This window comes from Aethalodelphis obliquidens, unplaced genomic scaffold, assembly GCF_003676395.1.
Source record: "Aethalodelphis obliquidens isolate GAN/ISIS:26980383/991018 unplaced genomic scaffold, ASM367639v1 scaffold47, whole genome shotgun sequence".
Lineage (NCBI taxonomy): Eukaryota > Metazoa > Chordata > Mammalia > Artiodactyla > Delphinidae > Aethalodelphis > Aethalodelphis obliquidens.
Genome location: NW_020837991.1, coordinates 9,594,141 through 9,617,434, shown reverse-complemented (window position 1 = coordinate 9,617,434; position 23,294 = coordinate 9,594,141). Strand labels below are relative to the sequence as shown.

Below are 23,294 nucleotides of genomic sequence, written 5' to 3'. Positions count from 1 at the left end.
CTTGCTGACAAATAAGAATATGACTGTTTATATATATATATATATATTTTTGTTTGTTTGTTTGTTTGTTTGTTTTTGTGGTACGCAGGTCTCTCACTGCTGTGGCCTCTCCCGCACAGGCTCCGGACGCGCAGGCTCAGTGGCCATGGCCCACGGACCCAGCCGCTCCGCGGCACGTGGGATCCCCCCGGACCGGGGCACGAACCCGTGTCCCCTGCATCAGCAGGCAGACTCTCAACCACTGCGCCGCCAGGGAAGCCCCGACTTAACTCTAGGGACCTTGCTAAACTTTTATTAATCCTACCAATTTACATGTAGATTATGTGGTGTTCTCTAAACAGAAAACCACCTGCAAATAAGACTTCAGTTTTCTCCCTTCAAACCCTACCCTTGATCACTTCATCTGCTGTCTTGGACACACAGCACAATGCTCAAGAGCAGCACGAGGTGGGCTTTGCTATCTTGAGCCACATGTAAAAAAATAATTCTGGAATTTCACAAACTATACTTCAACAAGTGAAGAAAACTCATTCCTAATTGCTAAGAATTTATCAAAAATGTTTCTGGAATGTTTTAATGCTTTGCTTCCATCTTCTGAGATAAAGAGGATTATTCTCCTAAACGTACTGAGCTGCATCTATAAGGTTTGAAAGTATCAAACCTCCGCTGTCATGACTCACGCAGTCACATACACAGAATGTCTGTATTGTACCTCATCTGATTCTGGTACCAAGGTCACAACAGCTACATGAAACCAGGGAGGGAAGCTTTCTCTCTTCCTGGTCTCTGAGTTTATGTAAGACGGGAACTGTCCCATGCTTCACAACTTGCATGTATAGCCGTCTGAGCATGGTAGGGATTTTGGACATCTTTTCTATTTTAAATAAGTAATTAGCTTTTGGTGGGGGGATGGAGTTTTAGGTACTGATTCAAATTATTTAATGAGTAGTCTTAAAACTACTTGGGTTTTTTCTTCTTCTTGAAGAAACAGGTTTTTTTCCCTAGAAGTTCGTCCAATTTGCTTTAAAATTGTTAACATAAAATTGTCATAGTTTTCTACTACCCTTTAAAGCTCTACTGATCCACACTTACACCTGCTTTATCACTGCCAATTCTCAAACTGATCTTTCCAAAAGTTTGCCTATTTTATTAGTATTTTCAACGAATCACATTTTGTATTTCTTAATCCTCTAAAACGAACGTTTAATTCCTACTTCATTAACTTTTACTCATATCTTTGCTACTTCCTCCCTCCTTTTCTTTGGGTTTATTTGGTTCTTTCACTAACACACTGGAAACAGACTAATTCAGTCTCTCCTCTAATATAAACTTAGGGCTAGGAACTTCCCTCTAAGCACTGCTTTTGCTTCATTCCACAAGGATTAATATGTAGTTCAACATAACATGTTGCTTTTGAAAAAATGGATTATAGGATCTCATTTGTTAATGTTCGGCTTTGGAAAAATAAGTTGGAGCCATACTTCACACTTTACACCAAGAAAAGCAGCAAATGGACCTAAGATTAAAATGTCAAACATGAAACCATCAGAGTTTTAGGGAACTTCCCTGGCGGTCCAGAGGTTAGGACTCCGCCCTTCCACTGCAAGGGAGGACGGGTTCAATCCCCGGTTGGGGAACTAAGATCCAACATGCTGCATAGTGCGGCCAAAAAAAAAAAGTTCTGAAAGAAAACATGGGAGAATTCCACTGTAACTTGTAGTGGAAAGTCCATTCTCACTATAACAAAATTAAAAGCCATTAGAAAAGATTGATAAATTTGACTAATTTTTTTTTTTTAAATCTCAGGATGGCAGGAAGAAAACTATGAGCAAATTCGAGAAAATGACAAATGGGGGAAAATTATTTGCAACTCATGTCATAAGGTGCTAATTTCCTTATCACATAAGAGATTCCTAGGTATCAATAATAAGTTCAACAGCAAGTGTGCTGGTAAATGTTTAGCAATTAGAGGGGAACTGTGGGGGGTGGGGTGGTTGGGAGAGTGTTCTGCTGACTTGTGGTGCTTTGCAATTCCCTGGTGTAAATATTCCCACCGTGGCCTCTTTGAGGCCATTGATATAATGTAAACCAGCTTATGAAATTCCTGAAAATCTAACAACTGGAATCTGATGAACTGGTTCAAGCCGGCTTCAACACACCACTGTCACATCCCAATAAAGAATGGTCAAAGGCTAGGAATAGATATTTAAGTGAAATAGAAATGGCCCCTAAATGTATGAAACAGTGTGCAGCCCCCCAGTAAGAAAAAAATATTAAAACGACATTAAGAATGCTATTTATCACCGACAAGATTGGCAAAAATCTTAAAAATTTGCTAACCTTCTGGCATGTAGGCAAACCGGCACTCTCATTCATTCTTTGTGGGAGTTAAAATTAATACAGCCCCTATAGAGGGTTATTTGGCAATGTCTATCACAATCACAAATGCGTGCACTTTTTAATCCAACAATTCCACTTTGGGTAATTTAGCCTCCCAATATTCTTGTGTCCATGCAGAATGATGCACATAAAAGGTAATTCATGGCAGCACTGTTTGTAACAGCAAAACTCTGAAAACAATCCAAATGTCTATCAATATGGGTTTGGTTGGTTCAAGTTAATCCACACAGGGGAATGTACAGCAGTATTAATGAGTGAAGAGGTTCTGCAACCTAACATGGAAGAATCTTAAGCTATAATTAAGTGAAAATAATGAAGATGCAGAATAGTGTATGTAAATATGCTACCTTTTATGTTTTAAAAAAGGGAAAAGTATGATTTTCATATTCTTTCTTTTTTTTGTTTGTTTTCTTCCTGCTGCGCCACGCGGCTTGTGGAATCTTAGTTCCCTGACCAGCGATTGAACCCAGGCCCCTGGCAGTGAAAGCGTGGAGTCCTAACCACTGGACCACCAGGGAATTCCCTATATTACTTTTTATGCAAAGAAACTATGGATAAAAATGAAACTAAAAGCAGTAACATACTGAGGTTGAAGGAAAGAGGTGATAACTAGATACATGAAAGACAAAGATGAGGGGAAACTGCATACCTCTTTATATTTTCTGAGTTTGGAACTATGTTAATGTATTAGTTATTCAAAATTTGTATTTTTATATACCACCCACTATAAATATTAATTTGCAAATACTTTTTTGTATATCTTGAGGCTGTTTTTATTAGATCCATAAAAATTGAGGTCTATTGCACCTTAGTGACTTATTGACTCTTTTATTACATAGAAGTCCTCTTTTTGCCTTTTTTGGGTCTGTTATTAATAAACCTTCAACAACTTTCTTTTACTATGAATTTCTCATCCTTTGTCTTTTACTCTATCTGTAGCCTTAAAGGCTTAATCTCTTTAAGTATCATATTGCTAGGTCTTTTTTAAAAGTTTAAGTCTAATTATCTTTCTATTTTAACTGCAAAGTTCAGTTCATTTGAGCTTGTTCTTACCACTTATAAGCATGCTTTTTTTGTCCTGATTTCTCATTTTCCTTTTGTCTTTGTTTCCTCCTTTTGTCTTAATTTTTTTCAAGATATGCTTTGCTATCTCTAAGGTAACAGTCTTACAGATTAAACTATTAATATTAAAAGCACAACTTCTAGACCCCTTTCTTAAACTTTTTATTCTGAGATAATTGTAGACTCAGATTTGACTGTAAGATATAATACACAGAGATCCTGTGTGCTCTTTACCCAGTTTCGCTCAATGGTAACATCTTACAAAACTATTGTAGAAAGTCAGAAACAGGACATGGACATTGACATGCTCCATCGATCTGATTCCAGGGTCCCCAGTTGTATTTAAACTCTGGCTTTCCTTTGTGGGTAGTCTCTTCTTCCCTCTGGCTATTTGTAATATATATATTTTTTTAATTTCTGGTGTTCTGCAGTTTCGTTATGATGTGTTTCACTGTGAATTTTCTTTTTGTCTTGGCTGGGATGTACCAGGTTTTCTGCATCTGCGGTTCGGTGTCCTTCAACAATCGTGAAGATTCCCAACCACGACCTCTTCAAATACTGTCTCCGCCCCAGTCTCTCTCCTTAAAACTCAATTAGATAGGTTGAATTTCTTCACTACTTCCCGTGGGACGTAACACCCCATCCTGTTTTCTAACTCCGTCCCTTCTGCACATAACTCTGGACGATGTTTTCTTACCCTGAATTCGTGAGTTCACTCTTCAGTTTCATTGGTTCTGCAGCTCAATTTACCCATCGAGTTTTAAATTTTAATAACTTATTATATTTTCATTTCTAGAGGATTCATTTGTTCTTTTTCAAAGCCTGCTTGGTCATTCTTTATAGTTCCTTACTCCCCTGCTTGTCTTTCTCAATTTTTCTTTTTATTTCTTTAAATATTAAGACAACAAAATGGTTTATTTTCTTGGAACTTTATGGGAATTCTTTAAGACCTAGGTTGAAGGTGAGTTCTTCCAATGAGGACCTATGTTTGCTTCTTCTAGCGTCCTGTGGATACAAGCAATCCACAGCCACTTTAACATGATTTACCTGCTTGGGTTTCTCAGACCACAAAGGTAGCATGAATTCTGACCAGAAAGCTGCACAAAGGCCCAGTTTATGGCCGCAACTTCTCAGGGAAGATGACGTTCCCTGCTCCACCCAGTACTTAAGATTAAAATGGGCAGACTCCCTCTTGTCCTCTTCTCTTCAGTAGAGTCAACCTCTTGTTCACCAGTGAGGATGCAGTGACTTCCTGTCACTCCACGTCCTGAGCAAATGCCCCAGGTCTCCAGGATTCAGCCCAAAACCTCAGGATGCAAACCAGCTCTGGCCCTCACTTCCTAGGGTTTCTGCTTTTGCTTAAGTCTGCAGATGAGTGGCTTTACTACGTTTATTCCAGAGGGGTGATCTGCTCTCAACTGGGAGGATCACTCAGACTACTAAACTCTATATGCTGCTAAAAATACAAGTTTCTTATTTCCTTTAAACATTTAAATACAGCAATTTCATATTACATAAAAGACCCTCAAGTCCTGAAGGATTGGTTATGTTTGTATTCTTTCTCTCGGCTGTTTCTCACTCACCATGGATGTAATTTTGGACTATGAGCTCGTATTTGCCAGAGTTTAATCTGTGGGGACCTTGAGAAACCAGATTTGACAGTGGCCTCCTCTGTAGAAATTCACCGTTTTTCCCGCGGAGGCTGTAAACGCAGACCACTCATTCATCAGTTTGGGGGTTCCCAGATACCACAGATAACAAAAACTGAAAGCACAACTTGTGTGAGAAGAGAGTTTAGTTACAAATTAGGGGAGGCTGGTTTTCCTTTGCCTGGGAACAAGTCAAGAGAGAGATCATGTCAGTTTGATGTCTTCAAAGGTTTTTCTCCGCAAGCCCACCTTTTCATGGGTATACAGCACTTTTACAATGCCGGCTGAGTGCCAACTCTTAACTCTCACCTAGGGACTTAACATGAGTAACCTCAGAGCACCCTTAAAATCCGTTTTGGGGAGTTTAAAGGGCCTCTGTTGTATTGTACTCAGATGTATATTTCCCTTATTGGAAGAGGTATGGTTTGGTTTAGTCATCCTATTAATTTGGCAATATTACTGCAAGTGCCTGTATATGTTTTAAAGACATGATATAAAATACTCTGTGGTCTTTAGGAAAAAGAAAGCCTGCTCAATAAATGCAACAAACAGTAAAAATATACTTCAGTTCTACCCTATGACCTGTTAATGACATATTCACTCATACCGTGTTTTGACAGGGACAGAAAGAAGATGTGAAAAAGGAAAAAAAGTCAGCGTTAAGTCAAAGACATGGAAATGGGGTATTAGGGAATGCTACAACAGAAAAAAAATTCTGGAGGGAGAGACAAGAGGTGCATCAACAAACACACACATCCAGAGAAAAGCAGACCCAGAGGACAACAGACCTGTAAGAGCAGTGCAGCCCTTGACTTTTGTGGAATAAAGACAGAACATCCGTATCTCGTGGCCCGTTAATAACAGCCAGTCACACTGCCATTCTTCTAGAAAAGCCCTCAGGACTGGAAACTAAACCTGTGAACCGGTTTTCCTACGTCCAGTTTAGCCTAAGACAGTTATACATCATTCGACAGCCTCTCCCCACTCGGGTCTTTGTCTCCACTTTGAGGCGTGACAATGAAAAGGTCTCCAGGTAAATCTCACTCTCCAGTTGGGACGTTTGGGTCCAGGAACCTGCTTTTACACCCACTGTCTGGGGCACAAAAAGCCCAACCTCTCGAGTCGCACGTGGCATTTTTGAAAGAAACAAAATTTGCAAAGTTGATCACCTGTAAATTTTGCTACCTACAGGTACCGCCTGCCGCTCCATAACTTCACTCATGTTTTTTAAAGATAAAAGTAAAAGAAGTTTATAACTTTTATTCTTTTATACATACATATTTTTTCATTGTGTAAAAAGGCCAACTTCTTAAAATTCAGAGCTCTTCGACAGACACACGGCAATACCAAATGTCTTATTTCCCAGTAAAAGAGAACTAAATCTAAGTTCCTTTTCCAGAAGAGCAGACAAGGCTACATAGTTTTTATTGTGTAACCTTAATTAAAATCACCAGTAGTTAAGCATGGCCTTTGACTACACTTAGTAACATATGATTACCTACACTCTGAACCCATCACTACGTTGTTGGTACCAACAGGTCACTGAAGTATTTTAACTCTTCATTTAAAATTATTTATTTGGGGGAAAAAAACACGAATAATACATTTCCTAAACCCAGCAGCTAAATTTAAAAGAAAAAAAAAAAGCATGAGATGAGAAGATGCGAGTCATTCGTTTCCACACAACTGGAGTATCTGCAGCCACCCCTGGTACCCGCAGAGACTGGCTGGTTCCAGGGCCGGCCGGGGATGCTTGAGGCCACAGATGCTCGAGTCCCACAGCTGCCCTGCACAGACTGTGCAGTTCTGTAAGTTTACTGACAACAATCCGCCTACAGTGGGCCCACACGCTTCAAACCCATGTTGCTCAAGGGCCCAGGGTAATCATAATAAACCCTCTCACGAGCAGCATAACAGACACTATCAGTGCTTCCTTTTCCAAATCCCCCAAATCACTGAACATAGTAACACACTGAAAGATAACCTGGAAATAAACAGTTCGTCCAGAAGTTGAGCTTTGAGTCCTTCACAAAAAATATTTATCTGATTAGTCATAAGCATCAGAGTGGCTACTTGGTATGTGAGATAGGTAACTCCCAAAGACTATTTGTTTTTCTCAATTACGATAATAAGGGAGTGGCCAGGTTTCAAATGTATTGCCTGAATTCTGAATTTAGAGCCTCCAACCACTGATTCAGACAGAAAACTCACGACAAGATGCTAAGTGATGCTCGCTGCATGTGTAGCTTTCTAAGCAGGCCTGCTAAGTTTCAGAGCTGAAACAAACAGAAATGTCGGCCTAGAGGGGCTCCAGTTCACAGGCCTCCCGGGGCCTCTGTATTCTGTCTTGTCATCACACAAAGCTGGAGGCTCTGAGCGGCCAGTTCTGTGATGGCCTGGATGGCCCTGGGACTGAGGCCAAGGCGCACGGGGCTGCCCCGATAAGGTTCTCTTCTGGCTGATTCTGAACTCTATACGATGAAGGGCCCACAGATCAACCTCCACTTTCCTACAAGAAGGAGAACCAGAAAGAGACTTCTCAGCCTCAGCCTCCTGCACAATAACTAAGTAAGCAACCTTCTGATCTTGCTCTGGACAGGTAAAAGAAAACTCACAGAAAGAAGGAAAAAAAAAAAGTTCAAAAACCCCACTGCTGCATGGAATCACAGGCTGATTTTGATTGTGCTATATAGGTATACGAAATCAAGCAGGGCATTCTGCAAAAAATGTATAACTTCCCACATCACTTCTTCACTTTTCATCTGATGAGACGAAATACATTATTGTATTCCGCCCTCCACTCCGCATCCGTCTAGGCTGAGGAAATACTTAGGATGGTTTCTTGGGGAAGGAGAGATATAAAATGACTCATATCAACGAAAAAAATGAAGAAAATCACACCCAGCCTCAGTCTCCTATCACAAATGACGCCCTCGTCGTGACATGGGCCTTTTGTCCATTTTTCATTTTGGAAACTTTTCATTTCAAAAACTTATCCGACCCCAAGAACCACCAGCGGGGCCTGGTGAATGTTCAGAGCCCCTGCTCCTTCCAAAGCTAGTCAGCATTTTCGGGGGCAGGGCCTAGGACTCTGCCCCTGCGGCAAGCACCCAGGTGATCTTTACGATGGGATGAGTTTGAAGAACACTGATCTTTTTTTTTTTTTTAACACAGAAAAGAACATTGATCTTGAGACTATGCTCCTCTTTTTTAAAAGTTCCGTTCCGATTTTTCCTTTGCGAGTCCCTCAGGAAGTAGTGCACATCTCGAGATAAAACCCAGTCTACTCTGCTGGCTGGCCTTTTAGAGTGGCTAAATAATACAGGAGAGTTACCTAGCAGTTCCTAATTGTTAAATCATCCTGAGGGTTCATGGGTCTAAGCCATTCCCTTAAGCAGACGAGGTTAACTCTAAATTTCAATTATTTGAAACATCGTGCTTACTATCTAGAGACTTTGCAAGGTCGATCTTGTCTAGCATGTTCTAATCAAAGACCTGTACCAATGAGAACAGCTCCATCTAAAATTCAAAAGAATGAAACATCAGAAAGAGCCTCTTGAGAATGAGACAAAAAGAAAACAAAGTGGACGTGGGTTTGTGTATTTCTTCCACCAGCTATATCCCTGTGTGTCACAGAGGACGAGGCTGCTGAGTGGATGAACCAAGGTATATGAATGAATGGGGTATGCGTCAGTGAGACAAACAGAAATGGTATCACACAATTCAGCAGTTTTAGGGGAGAGGAAACAATTTTTTCCACGTCTAGAAATTACCTGCCGGAAAACCTTCACCAGCCTTGAACCTGAATTGACGATGGACACTTAAATTTATGTTTAAAAGAGGAAAGGCAAATCCTGAGAGGCCCACAAAAGCACAAAGTGAGGAGGACGAAACGGAAGCTGAGGTGGTGCTTCAGGGGTGACAGCAGCTGGGACCCACGAGGTCACGTGACCCCCCTCCCAGTGTGGGCTCAGAGCGACGCCACGTACAGCACACTCAGGGCCCAAATTCACAAGCACAACGACCACACAAGAAAGGAGAGGAGAGCTCAGGTTGGGGGAAGGCAAAACCCAGTGGAAACAGGATGAAGAAGAGTGGAGGGATGCACGTGCAACGTGTCATGCAGGGACCCCGGGGAGGGCGAGGGCGCCAGGCAACACTCGTGGGGACAGAGGACCAGTGAGAGGGAGACACAGCTCGGCCACAGAGACAAACTGCTTACCCTCCGCTTTGGTGGCAGTGCCATCTTTAAGCAAATTAAAAAACAAGGGAAGGGACAACAGGGAACAGTTAGTCGCATCAAAAAAATTAAAAAGCAGAATGTTATTACTGGCTACTAAAGAAGCAAAAGTACAGTTTAAAATAAAATTAAAAGGGAAACAAGTTCAACAGCAAAGCAGAGTCGGAAGCAAGTAAGTGGTGCACCTTCTACCGAAATCAGCTTAGGACAATGTGCTTCTGCCTGCAGAAGACAAAACACGAAAGGGCAGCCCAGGGTCGCGCCTCAGCTGACAGACTGACTGTGTTTCTGATGTGGCCCAACCTCATCCTCTGAAGAGTCCCCTGTTTTTTGGAACAAAGCACCAGCAGAATAAGGGGGGGCGGGGAACTAAAGGACGCCCCAAGGACAGAGGCAGTCAGTGAGCAGCTCCGAGAAGCTGGCTACAGCAAGGCCTGTCCCAGCCACACAGCGAGCAGCAAGACCGTCCAGCTCGGTACCTGAGTCAGGGCCTAGGGGCTCCGTGTCTCCCCTCACGCGTCTGGGCTCTAGAAATTTGGAAAAGGATCATGAGCTTTAACGCTACACTCCTCACAGACGTAACGTGTCAACCTCGGTAGTACTTGTAACTGCTCCTCCGAAGGGTTATGTTATATCTGGGGGCTGATTTTTTTGGTTCTTGCTGACTTGGACATCAGGAAAGCAGAGGTCGAGCTCTCAGGAAATGCTGGGAGAATGGGGAATACTCCAGTCTTGTCATTCGAAGAGGTAACACTGGGCTGAAAATTTACCATCAGCGCTTCTAAAAGGTCATTTCTGTGTCATCAGACCAGAAGACCCAAGTGCCTTGACTAGCGCCAAGCGGAGTCCACAGGGTCCGTATTAAAATAGCTCAATCGTGCACCGAAAAACAAGGACTGCTGTAACTTTACTCAGGTTTTCAAGCAATGGAACAAACACTGACTACAGATTCTCAAGGTGGATCAGACGGAACTAAAATGAACAGAAAGCCTTCCCACCTGACTTCTCTCTTGGTAAGCACACACCAACATGGGATCCTAAACACGCCTACGTGACCTTGTAAGAGTTAAATAAACCAGAGGAAAGGAGAGCCCTTACTGGGCATCTTCCCAATCTCAACGAGGCATTTCTGTAGAGAAAACAAGACCGACTTAACAATGTCCCACAACATACACCTTACCTTTTAAACTAATAACGTTCCTATCACGACCGCAGTTCCCTTCGCCGTACAGGATAATGGTTGACAAAGGACTTTTATATAATGTCACCTGTCCCTACCCCGTGTCTGAATTAGGTGGCTATTATTACAACTCATTTATGGGTAGAGGAAACACAGCCTGGTCAGGGTCACTGAGCGACTCAAGGTCGGGCCTGGTAACCTCCTCTCGGTGTTCTCTCGCTCTGCTTCCATGCTTCAGAATATTAGCTGTAGGACTGACTTTGGAATTAGTCTGTAAACCGCACAAGTAATAAGTCTCGATGTTTCATGAAGCTTGAATTGTATTCGTTTCCTTAAGATCCAAAATAAAATGGATCCAGCAAGGTCTCCAGACTTTGGCTTTGAACAACTCTGCTTTCACAAAAACAAACTCAAACTATCAGCCTTACCCCCAGTAGATGTGCAGCGTCTGCTGAAAAACTGACCTAGCATTCTGTCAGATATTCCTTTGAAAATAATCTTTTTACTCTTCCGGGCTTTCATCGGAGTAGGTACCCACTCCTCCCAAGGTGACACAGGGAAGGAAGACACCCTTCTGTACAACAGGCGATGCTGGTTGCTGAGTCCCTCCTGCTCCTCCGGAGCGCCCCCCCGCCCCCGCACTTCAGGCTCTCCACCCAGGTCAGGAGGGGAGGAAACCCAGCCCTGGCCACACAGGAGGAGTCTGGGCAGCTGGGAAGGGGCACAGGGTGCTGAGGCATGCGTCCCCGACCAGGGTGATGCCCCAGAAGCAGGGACACCCACCAAAGGGTGGCTGCAAACCAGTGGCCAGCACAGAGGTCAGCGCGCAGGTCAGCGCCCAGATGCACGTACTCTGAAAGGTCAGCCCTGCAACCACCTCAACTCCGGTTCCTGGTAATTTGCTACACGGACGGATTGGAGCAGAGGTTAAGGGTTATCTCGAACGGCAGACTCGGGGGCAGGGTCGCAGGGCTGGTTACCTAAGGAGGCGTACGAGCCCGGAGGCAAGGCCGCTGCGGAGCTGAAGGGCGCTGCACCGGGAGCCGAGGGGACCTTGGATTTGGCGCTGGCGGCTGCGTTCACGTCTATGTCGCTTCGAGAGCGCTGCAGGGACCCCGTGGTGGACACGGATTTGCTGCTGACTGTGGAAGCTGCGGGGGGAGGAGGGAACCTTAGCAACGACGGTAAGGGCCACGTGAGAATATTAGACCTGTATCGCTGACGCGTGCCCTGCTTCTCCTGAGAACAGGAGTCAAGCTCTGACAAAGGCTGGAGCACACAGCGCCGGCCGACAGTGTCCCCTGCTCGCCGGACACAGCTCAGCCGATGCTGCAGGAAGTGACAAGTGGCCGCAGCTCCGCAAGCCCCCGTCATCAGAGACCATAAACCCCACAGAAATGGACCACGTTTCCAGTTCACGTGAGCACCGAAGTAATGAAAACTCGATCGTGTCTGGCCAGGGTGGCAGGAAGGCGCACGCCAAGCTGGACGCTCCCCCTCTTGGGAACGTCCCCTCCTGTCCTCCCACAGCCGTCAGCTGCCTGCTGCTCGGAACATCCCGAGCGGCCCCCGCTCCCCTGGCAAGTGCGCAGAGCACAGAGGCGGCCCCCCGCAGCAGCTCTGTGGGCGAGGACAGGTCTGCCGGCCCGGTGGCAGCACGGGGCACGGCGGGCCCTCCGCAGACCCTTCCAGCCGCTGCTCAGCCCGCCCCAGGCTCAGGGCCTCCCCCGCGGCGCCCGCCTTACCTCTGGAGGTGGCACTGCCAGTAGGGCTTCTCTTGGCGGAGAGCGGCCGACTGGAAATAAAGGGACACGTCTGTCAATTATCAAAGGTGCACTGTATCTGCACTGATACAAATACAATCTACAGCGGGAGAATATGATAATAAAGAACGGCTTCAGGCTTCCCAGAATTCTACAGGTACCTTGGACCACAACCTTATGAACCCCCTATTTCGGAAAAGCTTTAGCATTATATTTTGGACTATCTTTCAAACACACGGAGGGAAGTCTTAAACAGCAACAGGGATCAGAGGTACTGAGAGAAGATGGCAGCACGTTCAGTCCCAGGGTTTGAAAGCCCTCCCTTTCCAGAGCTGTCTCCAAGTTAACGCTTCTATTGTCTTAGAAGACACCCTGAACAACTCGCTTGTGTTACTCCAAAACTGTGTTCCAGGACTGCCATGTAAATTTAAGTACAAACTACCTGCCTCAGGGACCAGGGACCAGGGACCAGGCCACTCGTTTCTCACCATCCCCACAGCATCTTCCCCAGCACCAGCCTCCACCTGAATTAAGGGGGAATGGCAACGGCACGCAGACAGACAAAAGCACAGGGAGAGTCTGCGTGCTCGTGCAGCCCATTCTTCACAGCCGGGCCCTTACTTGAGACTCTCCTGCGAGCTGGAGGATGAGCGGTCCGACTGGGGCAGCGACACCACGCTGTCCGAGCTCTTCAGGTGGCTTTGCAGAGCCCTCTGGTAGGAGGGCTCCAGAGTGTGGTACAGGTGCTCCGCTTCTCTGCTGAAGTGACTGTGGAAACCCCAGTAACACCTGGAAAACACGCAGCCTCCTGTCAACGGGTATGCACCCGGGACGCTGTCAGGGAGGGACCCCCCCCGCCCCCCACCGCCAGCTCCTGCGACCAGCGGCAGCTGCGGCCTGAGGAAGCGGGGGAACCGCGGAGGTCTGGTGGATCCTCACTCCCAGCTCCCGTCCTTGGTGACTCCGGCCCAGCTGTCTGACTCTCAGTCGCATTAATGAAATGGATAAAATGGAAATTAAAGAGCCTGACTCGCAAGACTGGGAGCCTCAGGGAAGATGGAGCCGAACCAACGAGAACGACACCCAGAACGCGAGGGGGACTCGGTCATGGACGCTTTTATCAATGCAATGTGACGCTCCCTGGTTCCAAGTACTTAAAACGGCTTTAGGTAACGAGAACAAAAGAAAACCAGGACGAGGCTCACAGCTACTTGAAACCTGTACTGTGTTACGATCAAAGGACAAGAAAAAACTGGGGTGGAGGCACCAAATACAAGATGAGGGTGAAGAGCAGCGTACGCAGACCGTTCACAAACCCGCTCCTCCTAGTTTTTACTTTTTAGCCACGGCTTGTCATGTCCCTTCTTTTGGTAGGAACTTCCCAGCACGAGATTGCAGTGAGCACTTGAGGGTCAAGCAGGAGTCCTCCACACACTCTGAAACCAGGGAACTACGGCTTAACTGAGAAAGCAGTCGGAGCAGGAAGTGCGAGGTCAGGGTGTGCTCGTGCAGCCGAGCAAGTCCGCAGTGTTCCAGGATGTAAGGACTGGCTTTAACCCGTGTCAATTAGAAGAGCCGGTCGACTACGAAAGCGCAGAGAAACAGCCACAGGGCAAAACGGGAAGCTCTTCTTCTCTCTGAGCTGCCCGAGAGGGAGGACATCTTGGCGTCAAGCTTCAGCTACTTACGGTCACGATGGCAGCTTCACCCGCAGGATGGCGCTGCACGTGGAGACCCAGCCTCACGACTGCAGCATAACCAGTCCTGATGGCCAGACGGCCCCAAACGCGAGCGGGGACAGCGAGCTGTGGTCTGCGACCAGCCCCCCTCCCTCCTGGAGGGGCTCACTGCCCCGGCATGCCACCCCGCCGATGCCTGCAGAGCTGTGATCCCAGAGAAAGGATCTCCGTGAGCGGGATTCTTCACGGCAAGTCAACAAGCCACTGGGACCCACAGAGCTTAGTGAGTGAGAGACAACACGGGCACGCAGACAAGTGCTTTGCCGGCTCACGCAGCAATTTCTCATAAATTTAAAAATGGGCTTTCTGTGTCTACCTCAGTCCACTTTATGTTCAAATAGTACCAGCCTTTCAGGCCTGGACACTCAACTCAACAACCCTCGAAACAGAAAACTAGAGAGATATTTTGAAATGGCCTTTTGGGTCATATTTAAAGGTCCTGATTAACAAAACATGTCCATGTGACTTAATAAGCTTTCATGAGGCGATCTGGACAGGACACCTGAAACATAAAAGTAGTGAATCGGGAAAGTGGTGTTCAGCCAACACTTACTTTCTGGCTTCTATCCGTGCTTCCGAATCAGCGTCATGTATTCCCTTCTTTATTGTTTCCGCTAATACTGATATGTGTCTGGATGTTTAGAAGACAAAGCGGGAACAATCATCAATATATGGTCTTATGCAGATACAAACAGGTGTTGAGAAATAACTCCCAAACGGCAACGTGGAAGGTATAGGCCCTTTGTGCCCAGAGAGTCAACAAACATGCAGCCTAGAAAATCAGCACACTCCGCAGATCTGCTAACTCATTCACGATTCTGTCCCAGTACCTATTCCCACCCCTTCCCCACCTAAGCACCTGATAACCCTACTCTCCTGGGACTTTTTTTTTTTTTAAGTAATGGCTGATGTATTTCGGGCCATGCTTACTTAGTTCAATCTTTTATGAACTCAAACAACAAAACCCTTCCTTCTCCATGGTCAGAACAAGTTTCCATGGAAATTATAATGGGCTAGTAATAATCCTAATACTGCAGAGACTCTCTGCATCAGGTTTCTGTAATTAAAGAGTGTTTTTTCAAGTTCCACTACATACATAACATGAACAATTTTATGAAATTATGTCTCTGTTTTACACACAGGTGTTCTCTTAGTTACGTTCTACCCTAGCTGAGAAGAAATCGTTAAACTGTCTCGTTGAATACTGAACGGTTTTAAGAAAAGGGCAATGACTAGAGTGAAGGGTTTCACAGGACAAAGGCGAGGCACCAGTCTTACCGGCACCCCACCTCAGTCCTCAGTCCTTCACTCACCCAGCAGGCATTTGGTGAGAACCTGCCAAGCGGCAAGGCTGAGTGGAAGTGAATAACACATGAGGCCACATCTGAGTCAATCACGCTTTCCTGCCCTGCTCACCTGGCCCCGGTGTTCAACCCCCTCATTCCACCTTCCCACTCTAAATTCCAAAACTATCACCAAATAAAGAGGATATAATACCCAAGAGATTAAAGAACAAGAAAGTATTTTTTAAATGTGTGACCATCTTCTCGATCCAAAGTATTTTCAGATGAACTTCCACCTCTGGGAGGCCTGGCTTTTTCGTCTCTGAGCACTGCAGGACTGAACTGGACTCCAGGCGTACTCATGTGTTAAACTCCCACTACTCGTAACCTGTTTAGTATGTTGTAAGGTTCTTCACAAACTACACAACACACCATGAAAAACCGGGTGGCACAGTATCATCATCTATCAGCTCCAAATATAACTCAGAAAGAATAACAGGTACCTAAAATGGACAGGAACTAAAAATGGCAAAGAAGGAACCTCAAAATAGAGACAAGCTTCTGTAAGCATTCTGCATCATGAGGATGTGAAACTTACCACACACCAGCCTGAATAAAGAGAAAACTGCTGACTTTCTGATACAGAGGGATCAAAAAGAAAACTTTCAAATGAGTGAAATTCCTTTAAGGATTTTCAAAGTTACCCCTCGCCTACTAAGAGCAGCTTTAAACCTTTTTTAACTCGTTGGGACTGACAGGATGCCAGGCAGCAGATCAGAGCCACTGCAGAGTGAGTCCTGGCCGTGCAGTGTCCCGGGGCACCCCGGGTCACACCTCAAGGCTAACGTGACAGTCAATGGAGCTCACTCCTCACATCAGCATCAGGAGAAATAACACCAGTAATCACGCAAATAAACACTTGGATTCCTTCACTTCTTGTAAAAAGTGGGTTGGACCACTCGCTGAGATATTAAATCTCAAGATTCAGTTCAGAGGGAAAACCAGCAAATCAGATGCTCACCGTTCCAGTGAATGTGTCTGCCATTCTTGTAAAAGTAAATCTAAAAATTCAAAACAGCGCCTGAAAATTGTGAAGAGAAAAATATGTAACTTAGTCATTTGTATGTTAATGAAAATAAAAGATTTTTTCTTAAGTGACCCAACACTACTTTTTATAATTGATAAATTTCTTCTATTTTTTTCTTTTTTTTTCACGGTATGCAGGCCTCTCACTGTTGTGGCCTCTCCCGTTGTGGAGCACAGGCTCCGGACGCGCAGGCTCAGTGGCCATGGCTCACGGGCCTAGCCGCTCCGCGGCATGTGGGATCTTCCCGGACCGGGGCACGAACCCGCATCCCCTGAATCGGCAGGCGGACTCTCAACCACTGCGCCACCAGGGAAACCCTCTTCTTTTTTTTTTTTTAAGATTTTTTTTTTTTTTTTGGATGTGGACCATTTTTAAAGCCTTTATTGAATTTGTTACAGTGTTGCTTCTGTTTTATGGGGGTTTTTTTTGGTTTTTTGGCCACGAGGCATGTGGGATCTTAGCTGCTGGACCAGGGATCAAACCTGTACCACCTGCACTGGAAGTGCAGAGTCTTAACCACTGGACCAGCAGGGAAGTCCCATCTTCTATTTTTTTTATGATTCAAAAAATGGAACATAAAGATGGAATCAGAACTGACTGAAAACCAAAGCAGATCGAAATAATTAAGCACCTATGGTGGGCCTGAAGAAAAATCACAAAGTTATAGGGACAGGATACAGGAGAGTTCCCTTCAAATCAGAAACTTGGGCTTCACGGCAACCTTACTGAAAGGGTGTATCACTGTTGTTGGTTTTTATTCCACCTCAAATGATACATTAATACAGGAGCTACAGGTGCACAAAAGATCTCCGTGCATTACAGAATCAGGGAATTAGTCTTTGCATTAGTTCCAAAGAATGCCTTGTACAAAGAAAGTAAAACATACCCTGGAAAACAAAGTGTTTACCCAATTTTCCTGCCAAGAATTTAAAACAGATTTTTCTCTAGCTACTGGGCATTTTCCTCTCTGCAACCTTTCAACACCCTTTCTTCTCACTTCTGTGGTCTTTCTTGGTCTGACCTGTACACAAAAACAATGCTGGTCTCATCTCCTTTGGATTATATCACCACTTCGGGTCCTACCTCGTCATCATTTCCTTTTTCTAAATTCCAGGATAACTATCTTTGTAGGAATAAATATTATTAGACTTAAGGAACCCACTCAAGGAAATAAATCAGAAGGCAATCTTTCTCTAACGATCAGACTTTCTTTCCCATGATCTTCCCGATTCAAAACCTCAGAATCCACACAATTAATCATTCAGTAAATCTTGAATAAACCCTTCCCCTATGCTAGATGCCAGACATACAATGGTAACCGAGACACAATCCACCGAGCAAGACAGACAAGGAACCGTTACCACGTGATGTGCCAGGAGCACAGGGGCTTCAGAGGGCTCAGGGGGGTTGCACAGCTCAGTCCCAGGGCTGCTGCTAATAGTGGGGGCCGGGGGAGCGGTCGGCGAAACAAATCTTCTCCAAGGAGAGACACTGACCTCTGCCCACACCCTTTCTCACCACCGCTGTCCCCCACCCCCCTGCCCCAGCCCAGGCCACGGTCACTCTACCTCTGCCCTTTGTCCATGTCATTTCCTGGTGTGGACTTTCCTTGTCTCCTTATGTGTGTATGCATATGTCTACGTTTACTTATTTCTTAGTGAATCCAGCCATCTTTAGTGCTAATTCTTGTCTTCAATGTGTTTCAGAACAATCTATTTCATCGAAAATATCCCATGTAAATTAGGTTTTGTCTTCAACTTTTTAGAAGGCTAAAATCATATACAGAAGTACATCGATGTTGGCATTATTTAAACACTCTGCATTACTTAAGCACATCTGGTTAGAACTTCTCTCTTTTCTTCACTGAGTCGTACTCCTCATTCATAGGGCAGCTCAGTCTTTTTTAACTTGTCTAGGAGGCTTCTAGGGAATATATCAGCTAGTTTTAATCACTGCCCTCTGAATTCCTAAATCCACAATACGTACGCTGCAACTCACGCTTACATCGCTTTGCATTATTCTTTTTAATCTCCCCAACTAAATTATAAACTTCTTAAAGGCAGGGAGATTGGGCAATCCATTTCTTACAAGTTCTATGAAGTGAAGCTAGCGACAGGTTGAATACAGGACAGAAAGTGCACTGCCTTGGTTACACTGCCCCCTCTGGCTCTCTTTTCCTTCCTGAAGGCAGAGGGACTGGGCCCAGATGGTCCCTAGTACTCGTTTCAGCATTAAGCACATGGCTCTGACTAAACACAGGAACGCCAGTCTGGGTGTGCGGCTCGGAAACCGGTGAAGGGGGTGGCATGTCTGCTGTCACGGTGACTGCACGTCGCTACTCAAATTCAGCACCACAGGCTAGAACTGTTAAACGCTAGGGACCGAAGTGTTACCACCTGAGCTTCTTATGTTGACGCCCTAACCCCCAGTATGATGGTATTTGGAGACGGGGCCCTGGGGAAGCAGTGGGGTTCACGGCGGGTCCTGAGAGTGATGCTCGCCTGACGGGATTAGTGGCCCTCTAAGGAGGGCGCTCCCCAGCCCCCGCCGCCGCGAAGACACAGCAAGAAAGCTGCACCTGCAAGCTGCTTCCATTAGAATCCAGCCCTGCCGGACCCTGATCTCAGAATTCCCGGCTCCAGAGCGGTGAGGAAATACCCGCCTGTCGTGTAAGCCGCCCTGCGCACGGTATTTCTGTTACAGCAGCCCAAGTTGGCTGATACGCTAAATATCCTGTAACGTTCCCCACAGAGATGTGTCGCTTCACCAGAGGAACTGCCTTGCCCAAAGCAAACACGCTTTCCAAACTGCTCATGGAAACCCAAATCAACAGCGACAATATAACTGCAGCAGAAAATTCTTAGGATGGCTGCCATTCACTGAGCTTCCACCAAGCGTCCAGCCCCTTCTACCGAAGTGACTGAGAACCTGCAGAACAGCTCCCTCCCCAGCACGTGGGAAGTCCACCACCAGCCCGCACCCCGATGGCCAGGCGCTGGCCTTGGGGGGTTGGGGGGTGCCCGGAGCTGCTCTGCCCCTGAGGGCGGCTGGACTGTGGGTCAGCGACAGTCCACCGAGCCACGCTGCTGGAACAGTCAGCCTTTTCGGTGGAAGGAGAACACGTCTTTCTCCCTGGCTTTACGTAGCTGGCTCATTCCCCTCTTTTCTCCCTTGCCTTCCATGTGGCTGGGAACACGACGGCGATGGGGGCCGCCTCATGCTTGGAAGGATCCCCCCGCCTGTGAAACCCTGGTGGGTCCAACGTGACAGCCCAGGAAAGGAAAGGAACAGCAGGTGGCCAAGGGGTGGCTGGGCTCGACGCCTTGGAGTGAAGGGCCCTCTCCTGGGCTGGATCAAGACACAGAACCGCAGGAACGGGGCCGAGAGGCTGCCTGCTGCCCAGGCCAGCCGTTCATTTACCCCACAAAGCTCCTGACCTAGTCTATTGAAGGCTTCAGTCCGTGAATCCTCTGAAAACCTACACAAACCTTCTGTGTATCTACACTTTCCTGGGAAGAGGGTCCACAGATTTTAGGACTCGAAAGCCTCTGAGTCACCAGTCCAGACCCACAGATCCGAGCTGGAAGCACAGAGCCCTGATCCCACACGTGGGCTGGGGCAGCTCGGCAGGACCCAAGACAAAGCCCCCGCGGGCCACCCAGGCTGTACCTTCAGGGCCTACCTCCCCTCAACATAAGAAGCTCAGGGGGTAACACTTCGGTCCCTAGCATTTAACAGTTCCAGCCTGTGGTGATAAATCTGAGTAGCGACGTGCAGTCACTGTGACAGCAGCACAAGCATGGTGAGGATTCAGAGCGCCAGGAGTCACATCAGAAGCCGCAAACAACACACACCTCCTGCGTATCTATGTTAATATAAAGAACAGCCGCTGATCTTCACAATGTTTCTTCCCGGCGGGCAGCCATGGCCTTCACTCGGGGAATGGGGCAGACCAATGACAGAGGCAGAGGCACCATCGCAGGAAGAAAATGCGCAGGGGGCACACTCCCCCTCCCCCCCGCCCCTCCCACATAACCCACACACACACTCGCTCTCACACTACACACACAGACAGAAGTAACAGGCCTTCCAAATTAGCTTTCCAGACAACTGAGATCGTGAGCCTTCAGTCCAAAGGCATCTGTCACGGCAGTCGTAAATCATGTTAACCATTTCAAACATAAAGTTTTTTGCATGGAGGTAACTTTGAAATTTGTTTCGGTTTTTAAACAATTCAAAACTAATGAGAAAAATTCTTTAAACACTTACCTTCTAACGGCGACAGACTTGGAGGTACAGTTGCTCGTTATGATGGGTATTAGCCTAGGGATGTGTGTGTGCTGCGGAAAAGAACAAAGAACAGGCGCACATTTGAAAATGCGGAGCTAAGACAACCACTGCTCTACTAACCTGCCTAAAGCACCTGCGTGTTCAGATTAGAATTTCACTGAGTTTAAAAAGGGAAAGACTTTCATTGGGTATTGCCAAAGGGCATGACAGAATTTACAGAGCCAAAACAGGCAACGTGATGACAAGTCAGTCAGCCTAAAATCAAAACAAATCACTGGTATGAAGTCTAAATTACCTGAGCAGTAGAGATCTGAATAAATAAAAAGCAGTCAGCAGGCCAATACAGTTTAATACTATTTCAACAGAAATGTCTGATAACGGCTTGGTTTAAGACCTGAAGTAGGCAGTGCAAACAGTAAGAACTACAAATAATATGAAGTAAGCAACCGACAGTAATCACGAATATTCTGGATAGATTTCAGTTAACATCAAGACCCAGTTTCAAGGGTTGCCTCTGGGGAAAAGGGACTTGACAGTGGGGAGAAGGTGATGCGCAGAACTTATTAAGCCTTTGTGAACTATTAGGTTTTACTGAAAATCTGCACGTAAATTACTTGGCTAATTACTTGGATTTAAGTAAATGAGTGTTTTGAAAACTTAACTGAAGATAACATTTTGTTTCTGGGCTTATGTACAATTATTTAAATAAAATGTCAGGCGAATAACAAAACCACAAGCACAAATACCTAAAATGGAACAGCTGGGGAGAGAAGAACAGAAGTGATACCTGGACACATAAAGAACAGAATATAAACTCAGAAGCAGACACCCGTGTTCAAATATTTAAAACCAATGACGGTGGATGAGCAACACCTCAGTAACTATACATCACACCCACAGTTCACACTAGGGAACGTAAAAGGCTCATGTGCGATCGTTACATGGGGTAAAAAGGCCAATGCTGTACGTATGGTATTATTCCATGTACATAATCACTCAAATGAAAAATGTCTCTGATAAGTGCTTATCAACCAGCAATATTTACCCCTTGCTTAGTCTATGTACGGCCCCAAAACATACTCACCCGAATGATTAACCTAACAGCTACAACACCAGAGGTGGCCATAATTTTGGCACTGTTCGGAATTAAATTAAAGATCGTTGGCATAATGGCTTCAGCTCCATGGTCAAACTTGTTCCCCAGCACTGATGACAGATGCCTATAACCAGAAATGAACACTGAACTGAAGTCATAGTTCTTTCCAACAGTGTAGCACATAACCCTCTTAACATTTTAGAGCCTTCATGTAAAGTTATCTAAGGATAAAGGACAAAGGTCTAAGTAAAATACTCTACAAATACTTCCAATGTGCAATATAGAGGACTTCGCAAATAGCCACTAGCCCAAGAGTTTGTTATTTTTTTTTAATAAATAAATCACTTCCAACTAATTACTCTTAAAATAGCAAAAAACAGGTTAGTCATATACTAATAAAACACAAATATGAAAAAGCTCTTTCACCCCCTTTTTTTCTTTATTTTTAACATACAACATTCACACTTCAGTGTCTCAGGTCAAAACTTGAAACAGCTGCAAAGCCACCTTACTATTGCTGCTGCTCTGATATTCTAACATATTTTCTAAGACAGAAGTTTTAGATACTGATACAGGTTTAGTGAGGATAAAAAAAAATTTCCCCGCAGTACATGCCTTTAACCTTATAGCTACAGTACTCTTCTAGAAACAAACATTCTAATAATCATGCTATCACCTGCCAGCAAAATCAGTGAAAAAGCTGAGGAAAAAAGATTACAAAATTTCATTTTTTCATATTATTAATAACTGCTTCAAGTTTAAAATAGAGGCTTCAGAGCTAAGTCACTGAATAAAATTTAAAATCTGTCAGACTTAACATAACTGGTCAGGAACTATTGTAAAAGTGTTAACAGAAGCGTAACTGGAATGGGTCTTGGAGACCAGTTGAAAGTTCCGTGAAAGAAACCCAGTGGGCGTATTCAATGAACCATCTCTGAAGCACCGTCATGAGGCTATTTTATGATGTGAGAATCGGGAGCATTGCAATCCTTACCCCAAGGTGATACAAGCCTCCCGCACTACCTGAGAGCGCAGATCCTTAGCCGATAGTTTAAAGGCTCCGTCCAAAAGACGCAAATGTTGGAAGAAGTTATCATACTCAGCAGCACCAGCCAAAAGTAAAGATCTAATCTTTTTTAGCTAAGGGGATGGAGAAAACGAAGAGACAGACAAAACAATGCTTAGAACAGAATATACAAAACAACAGAAGCCATCAAGTATTAGAGATCAATATCAAAGTTAAATGATAGAGTTTTCCAAAAAGAATTCAGCCAACTAAATAGCTGCTGATATATCTAGGTATCATAAATAAGAGCTAGTAATTTTTAAAATTAGCGTCTGTGATAAACGGATTACAATTCTTCTGTAAAGCGTACTTTTTAATGGGAAACAGTTTAGTGACTTACACATGCTGTGATGCTAAGGACAGAGTAGCTAAACCCTCACTGTAGCCTGTAAAAGCTCTTCCCTGAGCTCACCTTCCCCCGCACCCCACTCCAACCGCC

General features: G+C 45.2%; 1 protein-coding gene across 1 annotated transcript in view; it reads right to left on the bottom strand.

Moving 5' to 3' along the window:
* Positions 1–23,294, bottom strand: part of CLASP1 (cytoplasmic linker associated protein 1) — a 272,968-nt gene that overhangs the window by 94,617 nt on the left and 155,057 nt on the right. The window contains exons 14-21 of the mRNA XM_027082432.1: positions 22,784–22,929; positions 21,778–21,913; positions 20,673–20,743; positions 16,338–16,397; positions 14,587–14,664; positions 12,916–13,083; positions 12,277–12,326; positions 11,512–11,682 (exon numbers count right to left, since the gene is read on the bottom strand). Of these exons, the coding sequence (XP_026938233.1) occupies positions 11,512–11,682; positions 12,277–12,326; positions 12,916–13,083; positions 14,587–14,664; positions 16,338–16,397; positions 20,673–20,743; positions 21,778–21,913; positions 22,784–22,929 (880 nt within the window). The remainder of the gene's footprint in view (positions 1–11,511; positions 11,683–12,276; positions 12,327–12,915; positions 13,084–14,586; positions 14,665–16,337; positions 16,398–20,672; positions 20,744–21,777; positions 21,914–22,783; positions 22,930–23,294) is intronic.